This window comes from Ptychodera flava, chromosome 21 (genome assembly GCF_041260155.1).
Source record: "Ptychodera flava strain L36383 chromosome 21, AS_Pfla_20210202, whole genome shotgun sequence".
NCBI lineage: Eukaryota > Metazoa > Hemichordata > Enteropneusta > Ptychoderidae > Ptychodera > Ptychodera flava.
The window spans coordinates 792,677-812,621 of NC_091948.1; the positions used below are offsets into that span (position 1 = coordinate 792,677).

Genomic DNA, 19,945 nt, shown 5'->3' on the forward strand with positions numbered 1-19,945 from the left:
CAGGGTGAATTTCATTGAAAGTGTGCCAACATTTGATTGAATTTCCAAGTCCAAAGTGTCAGTTAAAATCCCATTCAATTTTATAGTCTTCCGTTCAATGCCATATCAACGGTCTAAAAAGGGTTTTTCAGTTTCAAAATTTTGAAAAGCACACTTCCTACAAATAGTTGTTTGAACTTGAGTTGTAATGTTTTTGGAGAGATCATCAAAACAGAATGGATTGTAATGAAATCCTTTTTGGCAAACAGCATTAATAATGGGTGTCTAATTATTTTGTTTAATACACCTGTGGTTTTATAACATGATCTATGTAAAACACTGCTGCAGCTGTTAGGATCTGCTGTTGTTTATCATTTTGCTGTTTACAAGTCAATGTTGTGAAGACTAGTTCTGGTACAGTACACAAGTACAGAATAACAATATTTCACAAAGACAGTATTTTCAGAAATGATCACTTTGCATGTACATGTACAATATGGCTTCCAGTACAAAGTCTGCAAGTTACCAATCACTACTCATGGTTTAGCCAACAAATGTGATTGTTTCATTTGGGCCAAAATAATTCATTTGTAACCCATGCACTGAACATTTTCACTTTCAGTGTTTGCAAGAAAATATGAACAAGTTTATCTACATATTATCTTGCAAATACAGTTACAATTGAATACTGGGTATTTCAACACTCATTGCAGGGTTGGCCAATAAAACCATTGAAACAAGATACAAAAATACCATCACGGACACTGTGCTCATATTCGGTTTGAATTGGTCAATTCAAGAAATATCTAAACTAGAAAAACAAGAATGACAAAAGCAAAAAAAGTCTGCAACTTAGGTACTGGAGGTCAACTTATGGGACAAGCAGATCCTACATGCATACAAAATTCAAGATATCTTCACAATATACATAAAACTGTATAATGTCCACCTAATGTACTTGCATACTAATTTTCAAAGTAATCAAAAGAATGGTTCTTGAGTTAGTAATTTTTTACCATTTTCACATTTTTAAAGCTCATTTGCATAATTTGAGTAATGCAAACTTCATTTAACAAGATCCCATCTATAGCCCAGGATGCCTCCACACACCAAATACCAAACTAAAAAGTGCAGCGATTCGCGAGTTTTTGATATTGACGGACATACTTTATGCACATACATACATACATACATACATACATACATACACCACTGAGATCAGCTTCTATGATAACCTCACATTGGTATACCAAATGTAAGCTAACAAAAATTATCAAACATAACACAACAGTCAAGGGCTTTGAACACAATGTGTTCCTAAATCATTAGTCATTATGTTGTATTGAGCAGAAAATAAGCATGACATAAAATCACTTTCTTTCCAAACAGAAAGAAACAAGTAGTCAACTGCTCCAAATGCTTTGAGGGAAAAAAACTAGCTTCTTCATCCTCCTGTGTCTCAACATATATCAATGGCTAATTATACAAACAAATTAAAATCAATTGTTTTGTAACCTTTACAGCTGCATTGTAGTACATTTTACTGTATACTTCAGGCAACCACTCCAAAAGGTGTATTTTAAATTTCCATGTCAGCTGAGTCATAAAATTTCAGTAACATTCCATGCCTAAAATTAATTTACATACCATCCTAATCTTCTAGCTCTGCTGATAATAAATTGGTAATGAACGTTCCACAGTAACAGCAAATGCTTGCCTATAATATTTAACACCTTACTTGAAGGCTTCTTTGATTTTTAACCAATACCAATTCATTTAACACTTTTACTTCATTTTCTCTAGTCTAGCGCTCACACTTTACGGCATGATACCATTAACTTGAATGTTCAAATGAAATATTTAGGTCTGAGTGATTGTTGTGTTTTCCATAATTACACATCTTAATTTCAACATGCTCCATTGAATTAAGCATGCTAAGTCACCCTGACGTCTCTTTGAGTTCATTGAAAAGTGAGATATAAATCTGACTGGAGTTGCAATAAATTCCTTCTGTAAGGAAGACCCACTCATCCCGTCCTCCTTTCTGCCATATGCTCATACACATCTTTTAATGTAAAAAACCAATTCTCTATGGAAAAGTATGAAGGGCAGATGAAGGGTTGATTTTGATTCAAATGACATGTAAAAAGAAGCCCCTATCATTAATATCAGTATTTTTTATTGTATTGTATACGGTATATATCAGTGATCTTATTCAGTGCATTTCTATAAAACTTTCAAGTGCCTTTGGGACATTTCCTTTGTATGGGACATTGCTCCTTTTTATCACCCTTGCTGCACAGCATTTCAGACTGAGTTTCATTTGTGTTTTGAGCATAATCTCAGAAACTCCAGTGGTGGACACCTCCATTGGGGTTTTGCCATGACAGTTCACCCTGTCCATGTGAGCACCAGCGTTCAATAGTGCCATGATGCAACTGTGCAGAGTTAAGAAATCGCTGATCGGTTTGTTGTACTTGACAATGATGTGCAGGGGACTCTCCCTGTTGTTGTCCACTTCATCCGGTCTGGCTCCGCATTCCAGCAGAAGCTTGGCCAAAGGGGCACTGGGAAAGCGGCAAACGTCATTAGTGTGGAAGTCATCCACAGGAGTTTTGTCATTCACTATCATGTGGAGTAAGGTGGAGCCATTGGAAAGTTTTGGATTCAGCTGGACTAGCTTGTAGACTACTTTGCGGAAAGTGATATCCTCCTGTGATGTGCAAGTCATCTGGGTTATGATGCTGAGCAGATAGAGTACATTGTGAATGTTGCTTTCATACACAGAGATTTGGTTGGTGCTGTCGTACAAGTCTTGATCCCTCTCTTCATCACATTTGAGTCTGATGCGTTCCTGACAGTATTGGATTTCAGTCACAGCACACTGAATGATCTCATACATGTCGGCAAATGGCACCCTTTCACCAATGTGCACCATCTGTGAGAACACCTGGGCAAAGCGAAGTAGATCCTTCTGCACCGAGCGTTTGTTGGCTTGTCGGAGTTTCAGAGCCCTGGTCCAAAGGGCAACACACTTTCCAAACTGCATATTGTCAGCGCAAACAGCACCACGGTAGATGATAGGATGGGGTATTTCTGGATTGTCTTGCCCAAGTATCCTCTCCCGTACAATGAGCGCTTCAAGATGTAGAGCATGGGCGTCATTCTGTTTTGCTTTCAGCTCCTGTAGGTTTCTCGATTCTTGCCTGTTCTCATATGCCGGTATGCGACCGATTATCTTCTTTTCTAATATGTTGTCTCCATCACTGAAACGCTCCAGCATGGCAAGCAGGAAGTAATGATACGTCTTCTCCAGGCTGTAGTTGTCTTTATCGTTAGCAAAGGAGGCACCCAGCAACTCCAACCCTTCAACTCTGTCTATTTTCTTACAGTTTGGTAGGGACATCAAGTATTCAGCTACTTCGGCTTGGTTGCTTTCGCAGGCAACCATCAGTGGTGTCATACCGTGTTCATTGGCAATCATATTAGCACCATATTCCACTAAAAGTCGAACAATTTCGACGTGTCCGCATTCAGCTGCGAAGTGCAAGGCCGTGGCTCCGCAATGCGCGCTCTCGTCTGGGGGAGCCCCGTGTTCTAACAGGTACTTAACAACGGCCCTGTGGCCTTTATAACAAGCTATCATGAGGCATGTATTGTCATACTTATTGGCGATGCTTATATCAGCTTTGTGTTCTATCAGATACGATACGATATCCAAGCGGCCGTCAAAGCAAGCAGCACGCAGTGGTGTCGAGTTTGTGACGGTCGTATGGTTCACATTTGCTCCATGTTCGACCAATATCTTGACCACATCGTAGTGGCCCGCTCCAGCAGCACACCATAACGCAGAGGCACCCTCTATAACATATCCACTGAATTTAACTATCCCCTCTTGTTCAACATCGGCGTTGTACTGTTCCAAAAGTAACTTCACAACTCCGTCGTGTCCATTCCTCGCGGCAAGGACCAAGGGAGTACACTTTTGGCCGCTATGTTCGTGAACTTCCGACAACACACTTGCAATTTCTTCCGGGGATTTGTCGAGCAACAGGGCGCCCAAAGTGATGGCCTTTCCGTCTTTTGCAGCATTGAACACTCGATCGCCAATTATTTTCATGGCTTCAACACATATTGCACTACCTGGGTGAAAATACAACAAAATTTACATCGTAGGGAAACTCATCCGGTATGAGAAGGTCAAACTGTTCAGGAAATAACTGTCGGCAATGCGCAAGCGTGAAAACCATGAAAGTGAGGCAACGGGTCAACGCCGGTCACGCCAAACGCAGTGCGCCAAACTGTGGCGGCGCACTGTTCATGATCTACCCGAGGGTACGTGTATACGGCGCTTATCTGACAAAACGTGCTTATCTGACAAAACAACTAATTATTGCTTGTAGCCTTACTCATTTGTGGAAAGTAATCCCTCACACAATATTTTGTCTGTTGAAACACACAAACGAAATCTTAATTAGAGCACTTTAAAATCACAAACATCACAAAATAGCCATATAATCGTTAAAAAATACAGTAAATTTCATTGATTGCGTAAAATCGCCGAACACCTCAATCAATCACTTCGTATACATCGATCAACACATAGAGGCTGTCTTAAGGGGTAGAGGAGAGGGCACGAGGTCACATGAGGTCGTCCGCTCTCACGGTACGCGATGGCGGGAATATCAAAATCACCACAATGACAAGCAGAGTACTTTTGTTTTTGCTTTTTATCACCTTCCTCGATCGCTGCCATTTAAGTACATAAATTATACTCAATAAACATGCAAGTGGATGAGAAAAAAGCACCTACATGTTGCAATACGTTGCAATCATGGTTTAAGTCTCGACTACAGTACAGTGAGCGAGCGCGAGCCCGGCCGATGGAAGAACAACCATAATAAAAAAGAATTAATTACATGTCAACAATTTGAGAGTAGTTTACAGAACAAAACCCTTCGTGTAGAAGACTTCGTATCACAGTAACGTTACATGTAAATTGGCACACTACGTGTACACAACATCGTACGAAGAGCGAAGCGACATGTACCACGCGCATTAAGTGCGCTGGCTAAAGTGACTCCCCAGGGTATTGCTAAAAAGAGTTTTGTCAGAGAAGCACAGTTTGTCAGATAGGCGCCGTACGTACGTGTATCACACTGCTCGGCTACAGTCCTTTCCGGTACGCTCAGGATGTATTAAATAGATTATATTACTTTACTTTACTTTATTGCTCAAAAACACACTCAAGGAGTGTGGTAAGGCAAAAATTACAAAACTCAGCAAACACTGGATGAAGCTGCTGCTGGGGGAGGAACTAACGTACAAGAAATAAATTTGGCAAGAGGTAGTTTGTTTTCGTGAGTAAAGGTATACATGAACTTTTCTCTATCATTCAAATCAAGAAAGCCAGGATTATACAAACTAGTGGATGAAAATAGACTATTTTGATAAGCTCTGTATTTTGGACATTCTATTACAAAGTGAAATTCATCCTCAACTAAAGACTTACAATGCTTGCAGAATCTTTCATTTGCAGGAACTTTTGGAGATGGACTTGCAGGACTCGAAATTAGCGGTAGTCCCGCGTCCACAAACTACCAACTTTTCCTGGGGCTACCAAAATCCATGAAATGGTAGCCCACACGGATTGGACCAGGACAAAATTCAGTCAGTACTTGGCGTGCAATGTCAAATATCTGAACTGACGTACTTGAATGACAGGCACTTGAAGTGATGGTCAATGAAAACGCATTTTCATTGCATTTTGATCATAATGTATCAATCACGGGCAATATGCGCCCTCCCTACAGAAAGCCCATGGTCTATTTTTAGCGCTGCTACAGTATGTCTAGTCTCGACGTGCTGGGAAGGTCATGGTCGTTGTTATGATGACTATCAAAATTTTCATACAACTCTGAGTTCAATGAAACAAGTTGTCAAAAGATCACCAACTCTTGAGTATCACTGTTGTCCATTAGGCCAAAAAAGATCATTAATGATGACCGCGTGCGTCATTTCAAAACCTGGGCGTCATGGCATTTTTGGGGGTTACATACTTTTCAGTACAGCTATCCTTGCTATCCTTGTTTGCATGTCCAAAAATGCTAAACAGAAAACGAAAGTATTATGCAGCCAGTGATAAAAGACAATAACTGTTGTATCAATAGTGCTAGACCAGCATTGTTAAGAAAAAAAAGAAAAAGAGAAAACCGCGTCGCCACACCACTTTTGCTGAATGTCACGGACCAGAAATTTATTTTTTTTTTGGGGGGGGGACGGCCTTATCACTGTTTCCTTTTGGTACTACTACTAGGTGTGTAAGTATTCACATCAAATGGCTGGAGAATTCACTTCATGGGCAGAATCTTGAAAAATTGCTTTTTCTTGTCTAGTTAATGAAAAACAATATCCCTAAACTAAAATATGCATGGGCTACCTGCCATTGTCACTGGGCTACCAACTTCAGAAAATGGTAGCCCAAGTGGACTAACAGGGGAAAAAGCTAATTTCGAGCCCTGACTTGTATTTTTTTATAATAATGGTTGGTTTATTCGGTATAACTTAGCCTCTGATGGAGGATTATGGATTATGATAATAATGATCAATATATTCTTTCTGAAACGTCAACGAAAGAGCAAACCAATAAAAAGTGAAATTCATCTTCAACCACATCAGATTCACAAAATCTACATAAGTAATAACCTTTGACTTTTTTCTATACTATGTTTTCTGTCGGTTTCGATTTGTAAATTATAAAAAAATAATAATGGAACGATATGAAACAAGCTTATCTAATGAACAAATTTCACTATGTCAATCTAGATACAAAGTCTCTTAAAATTAACAACAAACTTTTTCACAAAACCTTTTAAGTCTTTCACTTCTTGATTTTCCCAGTAATCTTGTAAATCACACAAAAATAAAAGTTCTTTCATCTCATGTACCCAGGCTGTTTTTTTCCTGACGCCAGAGCATATCATAACATTTTCTTGGATATTTATGTTTTGGCATATTAATTAGTTTTGCCCAATATTTAATAAAACGCTTGGCCGAATAGAGAAATATGGAATATCTGCAACATTCCCCAATACGGCGATATTTGGGGCTTTACTTGAAACCCCTAAAAATACACGACATGCAAGAAGCTGTATTCTTTCTAAACTATTGTTTTTTCTATAGCCCCAAATTTCAGCACTATATGTTAAAATGGGCGAAACCGTGGTGTCAAAAATTTTGAAAAAAGCGTCATAGATCAGCATACCAATCTTTTTCGTGGCCTTATATAAACCGAAAAATGATTTCCTTGCCTGTCTTTGTCGCCACAGATCACCGAAGACGACATGACAACATAACACCTAAATATTTATAATACGAAACCACTTCAACGAGTTTTCCTTCATAAACCCATTATTTTGATTTTGGCAGCTTTCCACCAACTTTAAAAAGAATAACCTTGGTTTTTTTCTAAATTAACAGATAATTTCCAGTTGTCAAAATATACACTTTAGCTATCTAGTAAACGTTGCAAACCTGTTATCGTATCTTTAAAAAATGCTACATCATCGGCAAACCAAAGGCAAAGAGTTTCAACTAAGTCAGGCGTTAATTGTATTCCGCATAGCCAACCACTTTCAAGTTCATTTGGTAATTCATTTATGAAAAATGAAAATAAAAACGGGCTAAGCATACAACCCTGTCGCACTCCTAAAGGACATTCAAAATAATCTGTTAAAGTACAATCTGATCTAACGCATGCTTTTACATCCTGGTAAATCGCATATAACATCCTGAAGATGTTTCCACTAACACCTCATAGAACATACCAAAGCCTTTGTTTCTCTACTGTATCGAAGGCCTTGGAAAAGTCAACGAAAACACAGTAAAATTTACCACGTTTTATAGTCAAATATTTCTGAACAACTGACTGAAGAATAAAAATATTATCAATAGTGAAATATCCACGTCTAAAACCAGCTTGTGCCTCGTTGACATTACCAAGAACCTCCGACCTGTAAACTAAACGACTATTCAGAACAGAAGTAAAATTCCTCTGTAGTTCTCTCGAGATTTTAAAGAGCCTTTTTATTGTAGAGGTACTATTATCGCTTTTGCCCATTGGTTTGGAAACTGACCACTATTAAACACTTTGCCAAAAAGAATAATTAAATAAGGTAACAATAATTGCTCTGATGATTTGAAAAATTCACCCAACAGGTCGTCAGGGCCGGCTGACTTTCCAGCCTTCAAATTATGTATTGCACTTGATGTTTCAATATCTGTAATTGGGCCATTTAAAATGTCCAAATCAATTTTTGAAATAGGAGTCAATACGTCAACATCATTCATAAGATCTTTCAAATCTTCTGACAAGGAAAAACTATATCAGTTACTGGATTTATAGAAAAATAGACTACAAAAATAATCAAACCAACCACTCGAGGCAATGGTATTAGCAGGTCAGCTCACCTAAACCGACGTACGGTAGCCCAACATTGCTTACGCGCAGTAGAACAGGCGTTTATTAATATGACCTTTTCTTTATCAAAATAATCACTTTCTTTGTTTTGTTTTGTTTTTTGAGCCTTTGTTTTGCTATTTTATTGTTATTTTTAAGTACCCTGTGATAAACATGCGATTTCCTTTCTTTCAAATTTTCACACTCTTTGTCATACCAACGTGGTTGTCTCTTCATATTTCTCTCTGGACCAATTGTAATACATCTCTTCATGCCACAGCTTTCCGCAGCAGACTTCAAGAAATCCTCGATCGTCTTAATAAAATTACTAACATCAATACTAGGGTCAACAACTGTAGAGTCAAATTTGTCGACAATGTCACGTTTTTGTAAAATCTCTGTGAATGTGTTTAACTTTTCTATGCCCAAGACATATTTAAATATTTAATCATCATCATCATCATCATCGGAGATCGAGGGCCCTGTGACTGAACTAAAACCTTTGAAATCGGGAAAATTCGCATCAAATTCACCAACTGTTACAACACTTCCCCATGTTTCGACAAAATAAGTAACGTCAAACTTATTACTAAAGTTTATAAAATCAAAAGAGTACAACTCCTTTTTTAGTCCCTGCACATTCCACGTTACAAATGATGCTGAACATGGGCCATGGCCGATTTCCTAGTCTGTACTGGCTGCTGCTCGACTCTGTAGACGCGTGAAAGGCCGTTGGCTGCTATCCGATCTTGGCCGTTGGTCTTGACGCCCGCTACAAGCACGTCCAGCTACATCTTCCGTTCTTCAAACATCTCTCTGTGACCACTACTTGATCTACACCGTCCTTCCATATCGATGTCCCCGTAAACGTCCTGCACCCGTCTTCAAATACATACGCTGCATCAAGAAAATTGATTCTTCCAACTTTATTAACGACTTACAAAATCTCCCCTGGAATAATGTTAATGCCTGCAACGACATCAATACTGCCTTATCAACCTGGAATTCACTTTATACAAGTGTTCTTGACAATCATGCACCTATCATCAAAGTCAAAAGCCAACCAAAATCCAGCCCATGGATGACAACAGAAATAAAGAAGAAAATGCAGCTTCATGACTGGTTTCGGAAAATGCATCATCGCACTGGCCTTCATGTCTACTGGTTTGAGTTTGTGAAATATCGAAAATTGATAAAAAGCGAGATAGTAAGTGCTAAATCTCGTTTTTACGAAAACATAATCAATGAAAACATCGACAACACCTACAAAGTCTGGAAAAAGATTAATAATTTATTAAATCCTTCCTGCAATGTACTACCAGCTCATGATGATCCGCTTCCCCTTGCCAATAACTTCAACCATTACTTTTCCAACGTTGGTACGCTTGTCCAATAAGAGCTCAATTCTGCAAAACCACTACTGGATCACATAAAATTGCCTTCGAACAGTTTCAAACTTACTAGTGTTACAGAAGAACAAGTCACCTCTGTTTTGTCTTCACTGCCATCTAACAAGTCCTCGTCAGAGAACGACCTTGACTCTCACTTAATCAAACTGTCCATACCAGCCCTTGTTCCTTCACTGACGTATGTATTCAATATGTCTATATCTCAGGGAATAGTGCCAACTGACTGGAAGAAAGCTACAATTATTCCCATTTTAAAAAAAGGGAAACAAGATAAGCAAGATGTTACAAATTACCGTCCGATCTCGCTACTCCCTACCCTGTCAAAAGTTCTTGAACGTTTAGTCTGCAACCAGCTCAACTTATTCTTAGATTCAAATAATATTCTCTTTCCAACATTTTCCGGTTTTCGTCCCAAAAACTCTACAGCTACTTTACTACAGCGTTTAACCGATGACATCCTTGATAACATGTACAATAAGAAAATTTCCTCTCTTCTCATGTTAGACCTTTCCAAGGCATTTGATTCAGTTAACCATAACATTATGCTCAGTAAATTGAAACGCTACAATTTTCACCCGTCTACAATTCAATGGTTTAGTAGCTACCTAACAGGCCGTACTCAGTGTGTTAAAATTGGTAGCATTTCATCCAACTTTATTCAAGTCAAAACGGGTGTACCTCAAGGTAGTGTCTGTGGACCGATTTTATTCTCACTTTACATTAACGATCTCCCCACATGGCTTCAATCGACAACACCAATTTATGGTTTTGCTGATGACATAAACATCCTAAAAGCGTCCACAATTTCTGATATTGACAACCTTCACGATGATCTGGAACATGAAATTCATCATTTAACTACTTGGTTCCATTCCAATTCTCTGAAACCCAACATTTCGAAATATCAATACATGCTCTTCGGTACTAGGCAACAACTCAAGAAAATACCAAATCACATAAAAGTTCTTTCCAATCAAAGCACTACAATCAAAGCATCTCCTTCTGCTACCTGTTTAGGTTTAAGATTTGACCAAGAACTCAGCTGGTCCAACCATGTTGCCTACCTCCGTCGAGCATGTGGCTATCGTCTGACGAAATTGGCCCGTGTCAGACGATGTATTCCCGAAAAGGTTCGCAAAAATGTTATCTCAGCTACAGTTTTCTCCCTTTTAGACTACTGTGACACTGTCTTTTCCAACTCTAATATTACTCTCAAAAGCAATCTACAACGCATAATTAATTTTGCAGTTCGCATTCAGTGTGGACTCAAAAAGTCAGACCATGTTACATCTTACAGAAATTCACTCAACTGGCCAACTATCCAGGAGAGGCACGACCAACACTTAAAAAATCTAGTTCACAAATGTATCAACACAAAAGTTCCTGTCTATTTGTCTGACCTTCTCACAAAAAATTCAACAATTCACTAGTATAACACCAGAAGTAAATATCATGTTTCCAAAGCCCGCAGTCGCTCATTCAAATATCGTTCATCCATCATTGCCAATACTATAATTTAAACTACTTTACTGTGCCTGCCTATTCTTTTCTGAGCCATTTCTTGACCGATCTGCATGTCAACTTCCTGCTTGTTTTAATTGAATACACGGTGCTCACTAACTTTTTATGCTTATCTTTTGATGTGTAGTTTTATAACTTTTAACTACTGGTTTTTTATTGAGTTATTTATTTATTTATTTTTATTCTGTATATGTCCATGTATTTTATTCAATGCATGAAAATCCATTTATGGATGCATTGACTTGAAGTAATAATAAATAAAATTTTCGCGGTCAACTCTATCTCTTACAATTAATTTCCCATTTTTGTAGTACGCAGTCTTTCCTTGTCGTTTAAGTTGATAGAGTTTTTCTCGCTGTTTCTTCGTAATATCGTTCCCTATACCGATTTTCACCTTTTTTAGATCACCGAGTGCTGCCAACACCGTCATTTTGTCTTCAGTTGGTCGCGGTGAACATTTTGTCCACATCTACTTCCACACTGTCTAGCCTCTCCATTATTTCGTCTAGTTTATTTGTTATAGCACTGAAGTCCGAATCTGTTACATTCTGGTTTCCCTTTACTTCTTCAACATCACATTTCAATTGATTTATGGAGTCCTTCAAATTTCCAACTTCTCCTAATTTAGATCACGTATCAGTTAATTTATTTTGTGTCGTTTTTATTTCACGAAGTTCTTCTCTAATCTCCTTACGAATATTTCTCATTTCATCAATTAGTTCTGATTTAAGAGAACCCATGGCTTCAACGATATCCTTTCCTGGACCTGGATTTAGTTCTATGTCTCCAGACAAATGCAACAAGCGGGTTACATGAGGATTTCTAGTTCTCGTTGACGTTGCAAAATCGGCCCACTTGTTGCTGCGTATGTCGTGACTGTACTCACATGTTCTGTTTACTGTTGTAGCAGAATCCAGAGTTTCTTCCAAATTACATGTAAATGAGTTCAACATACAGTCATCCACATTTCGTACACAGTCTTCTCGATTCTTCTAACCACGTTGAAATACTTGTCACGGCAATAAGGATATGTAAGTTCCGACCGGAGTCGTACTACATACCTCAAAGCATGCTATCAGCCTGTATATTAACTCATTTCCATACGACCACGTCCAAAGGCTGTATTGCTCCGTGTCGACATTTCTCCAGGTTTTTGACAGTACAAAGCAACCAATTCTACTTCTCAAGGTATTTACGTTGACACCCGTCGTTGAAGCTACTATCTCAGTCACTGTAGAACGACTTTAAATTAACTTTTTTGTATAGCTCAGCGCTTCACAACCAGTCAGTTGAAAAGCGCCCTCGCCAACTTCATGGACTTGTATTCTCACCTTTCGTTTACTGCCTTGAAATGGGATTGATTCTCCCCTTTTTTCTCGACAAGAAACCTAGTTTTGTAGCTTTCTAAGCAGACTTAACAACGTTACTGAACTGACTTTAAGCTTAAAAACATTATGCATTGTAAACCTGAAATATCAACACTGAATAATTTTGTCCGCGGACTCGAACGTCCGATTGAAACTTTGGCTAGCAATGCTACACGGGTTATTTAAGCGCAACGATGGATGTTAATTATATGCGTTGATTTAATTGGAAATATTTTAATATTTACAGTAATTGCGGAATTGCTAAAGAAGACATGCCACCGTATATCTTGATAAACTCTTTGACTTTGCTTTGTACTCAGTTGCTAGTGTGTAGTTTAAATTTGAGCGTGTCGCTTGCTCTTTCACCTTTCAGATGTCTTTTGCATAATGAACGCCATTACATTGGTCCAAGTTTTTCCTAGATTGCAGCTTGAAACACATCGATTTTGGTAATGTAAATATTTTGAGAAACCCGCAAATTTGTGTGCGATGTGTGATAGCGAATATGTAAGTGCGAGTGCTCAATGAACTCTACAGCAGTGTGGAGTAGTCGCCGTCACAAAATTGTAACAACAACAAAATTGTAACAACGTAGCTCGGTTATTGAACCATTTTTTTTAAATTTTTTTTTATTTTTTTATTTTTTATTTTATTTTATTTTTTTTGAGAGAGAGAGGGGGGATAAGGCAAAGTGGTTCTATTGCTTCTCTGCTAGGTGACTTGTTGCTGTATGTTGCGAGTTTGAACCCGATTGAAAACACCGTATTATCACAAGAATGAGATCCAGTTAAATCGTCAAAAATGCTACTTAAAGGTAAGGGTTGTAGGAACTCTGCTCTGAGGTTTCCAGGGACCCCTACGACCGATGTAAACTATGTATCTCTGGTACGTTGGCGATTGATGAAAGTAAAAACATGTTTGTTAACCATAAAAATCTTAAAATTTAAATGTTGTAGCTATATTGACGTGATGTATCTAGATATCATGCATACAATACGTTGTTTGTAAACAAGAAAGTTGCACATGCGCAGTTCCGACGACTCCCTCCCTTTATGCTAAGCTCCCAGGAGAAAGGTCTTCTCAAAGCTTTCATGAATATCGCATTCTCCATACAATGGTGATGTAATAGAACGTACACAGCAAGTTTTTGTAATATACCTTTATTGCATGAATTAATACTTGAAATCATGGTGATAAAGTCACAGACATGACAGAAACTATACAACTACAAATTTACAAAGCAAGCCATCGCACATCTAGACTAATTATATGTAATGAGAATTTTAATCCGTATTGAATATGTTCTGTCTAAACTCTTCGTTTCTTAAGCTTTCATCATTTGTAAATGATTTAAATCATAAATTGTGTGCAGGGTTATACTCGGCATTTAGTTTCATGCTCTCCGTTGCATTAGTCCAATCCCCATCCTCTGAATTCGTTGTAAGTCAGTGGTGTTCTAAACAAATAAATATCTTGGACACACCTCTTGGTACCTGACTCGATGTAACTTATTTACATCTAAAGGGACACAGTCGCTCTTTTTGGAACTTTTTTCATGATTTGTATCGAAAAAGTAGTTTGTATGTTGGACTTCTTGAAACATGCTGAAATACTGGTCAACTGTGCACGACCTCAACTCTACTTAACACGATTGGAACAAATTTGGAATGATTGGATTTCCATATTTTTCAAAAATTTCTCAAAAGTGTTTTTTGCCATATAGCTGAATGTTGCAAAATAACAAATTACTTATTGAAAACAAATGTGTAAATTAAAAAGAAACACAGATGAGCTTGCATTTGCAGGTTAAAATGACATTAATTTACCATCCAATTATCCCAAATTAGTTCCAATCTTGTTACTTGCAGTTGGACAAGATTAAAACATTTAGTGAAACATTTTACGTTCAGTACCAAGACATCAAGTTCAAAAATTCAAGTGAACAACTCTCACCATGCAAGGCTGAACATACACTGTTACATAAAGTTTGGACCTCATGCAATCTTTTGTAATGAGATCTTCTTTGGCAGTGGCCTTCTTATACCGATGGATAAAGATAGGAGCTTTCCCTTGCATTATGGCAATGTTTAGCAAGTTGGAATAGGAAAAATGCATTTAGTCTAGAGGTAACAAACTAGTCTGTTTTCATACAGCAAAAGGGTTGTTTTTTTACTCTTTTGCAGTTATGAACCGTAATCATTTTGTACACTGAGTAATTTTATGTAAGAATTCCATGTTTTCTTGATATCACAACAAGGTAATTTGACTGACTTTGTCCCTTTATCTTTAAACTCTGACGCACCTGTTCAGTTAAATTATTAGCGTTTACCCGTGCAGTCCCTACAAACACCATAACTTTAAACCGAAGAGAAACATTGGAGGTCGCCGTGTAAATGTTTACAATCAAGGATCATTTAAAACTGCATACCATCACAAAGACAAATCTTTGAAATTCGTGGAACTAAGACCATAAACACTTTCATTTTAACTTTTTCAAAATCACTCCATACAAGCTTTTTTGCAGCAAAACCATTCGAACCATTCCTCATGTTTTTCCGAAAATTTGTCCGCTCTGTGAATATCCAAGTGTTATAGGGATGGACCATCTGATGTGTGGAGTGGTGGTCAGGATGCTGATATGCAGGTTTTTCACGCTCAAAAATTTGGCAGATTATTTTTGTTGGTTTAATTTTGCAAGACATGCATATAGTTTTTTTGCAAAGTGTACAAAAGTTTTCAGCAAATCTCCATAGAATTTATTTCCCAAAAATCAGCATAGCTGCGATTTTTTGTGGCAATATTCGAACAAAACATTGTTTTCTGTTTGTGACCGCCCCAAAGGTTTAATGGCCCATCCCTTACTACCGTATAATACTATCTCTGATCAGGACAAATATCAAAATATCCCAAAATAGCTCACCATGATATCAAAACACATCGTTCTTCTCTTTCTATTGTCGTGTAAATTTTTTATACCAGAATAAGCGCTTCAAAAATTTAAAAATAAAATTTGTGACTGATTTTGACATACATTATCATTACATGCATGGCTTTCGCTAAAGTTGCTCAAGAAACGTCGACAATAGAGGGCGTAGCCTAGAAATCAGCATTGTCATTGCAATAGTTACTGCCACTGCAGCAAGTGAGACACTTTCCAATGTATGGGCAGCCGGCTGATGACTTGCATTCTTCAGTGCAACCGCGTTCAATGTTGGCTATTTTACCGAACACCTTCACGACAGAAACCTGGTGAAAATAGTATAGAAAAGATCGCATTAGTTCGATATTATACAAATACCGATAAAAGCATACTGATACCATAGCTTCTGCTGTTTGTTTAGTTTGTCAATTTTTCATTTGCTTCTTCGTTTGTCCGGTTGCTTTAGATACAGTCAGTGCCAGTACTAACTATACAGGATGTGTGTTGGGTGTTGATTAACATCAGAATTGGCTTACGTTCGTTCTTTTTTTATATGGCTGACTATAAAGAGTGTAGACCGATAGTTTCACATTGAAAATAATTCGGGGCCATGCGCAAGACAATATGTACTATAATATTTCCATTCTCCTGAAAACCAACGAAGTAATCATTATAGGGGTCTTCCTTGTGTTAATGATCACTCTTATCCTCTGTATAGAATTAATGTCAATAAGTAATGTAATTAGTTACGGTTTGCAGTGCATCTAAAGTCCTTCGGCAAATACAACTCATAGAATAATTAACTCTGCTCTCGAGAATTTTTTTTTTTTTTTATTTTTCTTGTTGCGCAAGTCTCGGGTTGTTGTAGTATCCTCATCGCTCCGTTGGGCAATTGGTACTGGGTACCTCATCCTGTACTTGGGAAATGCATGTTGGATGATGGACTGAATAAAATAAAATATCAATTTCACGCTGAATTGGATGCGTACCGTACCGCAATATCCGCTCGTAAGATGTGAATTTTACACAAAAGGGCGTCATAGTAGTTTTTGTGTACTTTGAGTAAAATGTTCAACTTACGTAGCAGCTGGTCGAACAGGTGATTTCTCCAATGTCGGGAGAGTCGGCTTTTGGATTTGTAACACAATCGCTACTTCCGGTGAATGTGTCACTGCACATTATACACTTGAACGAGGACTTCGCGCTGTCAATCTCGACGTCCATTGCAACAGCTCCTGCAATTTAGATGACCACATGTCATTTACAAGCTTTATTAATTGTTTCTTTCCTCAGATTTCTGGACATACATGCGCACTAAAAGGGGAAAAACAGCAATAAGTAAGATTGTTGATACATTGGAATGAAACAACGGGACTGCTTTATGCAATCATGGAAACAGATGACGCAGTAATTGCTTTGATTTACATTTCACTAATCATTTCTGATGTTTTTTAGAGCAGATTCACTGAAAAACAACGACAAGACAGAGAAATTTTCAGACATGTGGTTTTAAGACAGTCCATGAATTACACAATTTACCAATCATACATAAATTCATCTTTCTAAGGTCAATGTTATGCTTCGATCGTGTAACAAAAGATTTACAGCTGATGCCGATAAGTTGAAAGAAGTTCTCCGCACAAACGCTCTCATGAAATTCGAAATCCTGTCCTGAGACGATAAAACACGATTGATTAATATGGAGGTTAGCTTTTCTGATCAACAAAGGACACGTCACTCAGGGTTAATAACTATCAATGGTGATCAATTGCCAATGCAATGTTACGATGATAACATTGTTTACAAATGAATTCTAGTCCGGACTTGAATACAATTTTCAACAATAACAATGTAGATTATACTCATGTAAGTTGTGTTGATATGCTAAATACTTGGCATTAAATTACAGCTTAGGGATTCAATGCAGAAAGTATAGTGACACCACAAAACAAAAATTCTGAAGTAATAGCCAAAAGATACAGCTTTTGGAGCTTTAATTTTGAAAAGACTGCATAAATTTTCATTTACTGAAACATACGATGAAATGAAAAATCTTACCTCGTCAAATTAAATATTTAACGGTCAAGACGGCTGAATTGTGCCAAAGTTTAAATTTGAAGAGGGAGAGAAAGAGATGGAGATAAAGTGACTCTTTGGTAAGACTGACATCTTCAACGAAGTCAATTGGTAAATGTCACCTACCTGTCACCACTAAGCACACCAGAAACAGATATGTGTAAGACATTCTGATTCAAGGACTGGGTATCCAAACTGACTGCTGTAAATGAAGGGAGAGTATAAAATATACGGCAGGGTTGATATAAGTACTAAAGTACTAAAGAATGCATGATTTATTGGGTCAAACTAAGCCATGGAATAATAAACAGCCCGTGTGTTGATTGCTTTGTGTTGGTCTTTAGTAGTACCAGTCCCTGCACACACTGTGGAGGGGCTGTGGTAGTACCAAACTCGAAACTCCACGGCCTTCAAGGATGGCCGTGTCTACATATTTACGATCACACATCTCGATCCTGACAAATGTGATTGCTCATTTTCGCAACCTGTCAAATACAATATCGGTATTCAAAACAATAGGGCTAGAAAGATGACCAAAATGAAAAAGAGGAAGGCCCGGATAAAAATAGAAAGACGGGAGAAAGAAGCGGCAAGGAGCGAGGGAGGGAAAACAGGTAGTTTCAACTGCCAACAAAGTTCCAAATGCCTGTCATTATTATGCCTTTGTAATGGTACAACATTAGTACGCTTCGCACATGAAATTTAGTAAGATGACCCACTAAAGACCATGAAATATAATGCAACATAGTGTATCCAAACTTATCAAAAACTATACATTACCTGTGGAATCTTTTAGAGTGATAGTCACCGTCGGAAGCAAGCCCCCTCAAAAGCGCCCTAGGATGTGGAGTCTGGAAGGACTGCGAGTGGTACCGAAATATCGGCTATGTGACGTCATCGCAAATAACTGACTGGTATTAATGGTAATGCTGGTATCATATTCAAGTGATGGCCAAGCTGTGGCACGAGCTAGACACCATATGGTGGGCCTGAATATCCGATATGTCAACCGGTAAGCAAGCAAAATAGCTGCTGGTTTATTATAACAACTAAGACGATATGTCTCTATGGATGACATATCCGTGAAAAGCGTTTTTTAAGAGAATACAAGCTGAGTAACTGAAAGAAGTAGACCAAGTTTGCAGCTAGATTCCAGGCTGTAAAGTCTTCGTCCCAAGTCCGTACAAATATTAATTGACGGTCCGTCGCCATAAAGCTAAAAAAATGTATGTTCACTTTGTATTACATTACTTATGAATGTTTTTTTTATTTGTCTTTCGTATCGCCTCGTCGTCATTTATTTGTTTTGTCTGCATGTAACTTGTTTAACGTGGTTTTCATATTTATTTATTTATACATCAAAACCTCTGAGAGGAAAGCGATGGTGGAACAAGATTAGTGAAATTGTTATGGCTTTTCATCAGATAGATCTCGCTGGCAATGTTTGATCGTAGTCGAAATTCTGCTCAGTAACACTACTACATGAGGGAAAAGGCACGAAAATACAGACGTATGTGCTAAGATAAGTGTGGGCCCTGAACCCAACCCTCCCTGAAGTTGGGATTAACAGCTAAAAAATGACAATCTGGCGTTCAGTAACCATAGTTACATGAAAGAGTTCCACAGTGACTTTACGTTCGGGTTACACCCACTGTGCACTCAACCAATTTGGGTTTAGGTGCACCCTGGACAGCAGGGACACTCACTTTAATTAATATGGGTTTAGGTGTACCCTCAGGCTGGACAGTGGGAGCACCCACTCCACTTTGGGTTTCGGTGCACCCTGGACGGTTCGAATCACAAAACACATCTTTTACAATTTTCCGTGAAATCGGGGGTCTAAAGTCTTCATTTTGGTTCAAATACTGACGTAATAACTCTACATTTACAACAAAAATGATAGGTCAAGATTGTGCATAAAAAACGGAGGTTAATAGACTGGTAATGTCCTATTCAAAATACAGTATGTTTCCATGACAAACTTCAAAATCATGGGCGCATGGGGATGTAAAACAAATAATTTAATAACTTTGGCCTTAGTTTAGTGTACTGGATTGGAGACCGAATGCGAAGTATGCGTTATCATTCCTACAAACAATTTTAAATGACATTTTCGATATTTGATATGGAATAATTACTGCAACTTTCCGAGCTAGGGTTAAGATTATACAATAGGAAAGTAGAAAATCACTCTTGTGAACTTTGATATGATTGT

General features: G+C 38.0%; 2 protein-coding genes across 3 annotated transcripts; both read right to left on the bottom strand.

The window, feature by feature from the left end:
- Positions 1 to 250: 250 nt before the first annotated feature.
- On the bottom strand, positions 251 to 4,235 carry LOC139121027 (protein fem-1 homolog B-like). Its single transcript, XM_070685609.1, has one exon. It carries the CDS (start codon positions 4,097 to 4,099, stop codon positions 2,195 to 2,197), a length of 1,905 nt encoding a protein of 634 aa, XP_070541710.1. The 5' UTR covers positions 4,100 to 4,235; the 3' UTR covers positions 251 to 2,194.
- Positions 4,236 to 13,878: 9,643 nt separating this feature from the next.
- LOC139121028 (uncharacterized) lies at positions 13,879 to 18,652 on the bottom strand. 2 transcript variants are annotated; one of them, XM_070685610.1, is made up of 4 exons: positions 18,511 to 18,652; positions 17,857 to 17,932; positions 16,735 to 16,889; positions 13,879 to 15,980 (listed from the first exon to the last, which is right to left on the bottom strand). In XM_070685610.1, exons 2-4 carry the CDS (start codon positions 17,897 to 17,899, stop codon positions 15,831 to 15,833), a joined length of 348 nt encoding a protein of 115 aa, XP_070541711.1. In that variant the 5' UTR covers positions 17,900 to 17,932; positions 18,511 to 18,652; the 3' UTR covers positions 13,879 to 15,830. The 2 variants fall into 2 exon arrangements, with proteins under 2 accessions (XP_070541711.1, XP_070541712.1); XM_070685611.1 differs by having other exon boundaries at positions 17,857 to 17,929; positions 18,511 to 18,623.
- Between the last annotated feature and the right edge of the window lie 1,293 nt (positions 18,653 to 19,945).

Excerpts from the sequence above, each read along its gene's own strand:
- LOC139121027 (XM_070685609.1), bottom strand. The coding sequence starts at position 4,099 with ATGAAAATAATTGGCGATCGAGTGTTCAATGCTGCAAAAGACGGAAAG.
- LOC139121028 (XM_070685610.1), bottom strand. The coding sequence starts at position 17,899 with ATGTCTTACACATATCTGTTTCTGGTGTGCTTAGTGGTGACAG. Across the intron at positions 16,890-17,856 it reads GGTGTGCTTAGTGGTGACAG|GAGCTGTTGCAATGGACGTC; the intron begins GTAGGTGACATT and ends TCTAAATTGCAG. Across the intron at positions 15,981-16,734 it reads CCTGTTCGACCAGCTGCTAC|GTTTCTGTCGTGAAGGTGTT; the intron begins GTAAGTTGAACA and ends TATTTTCACCAG.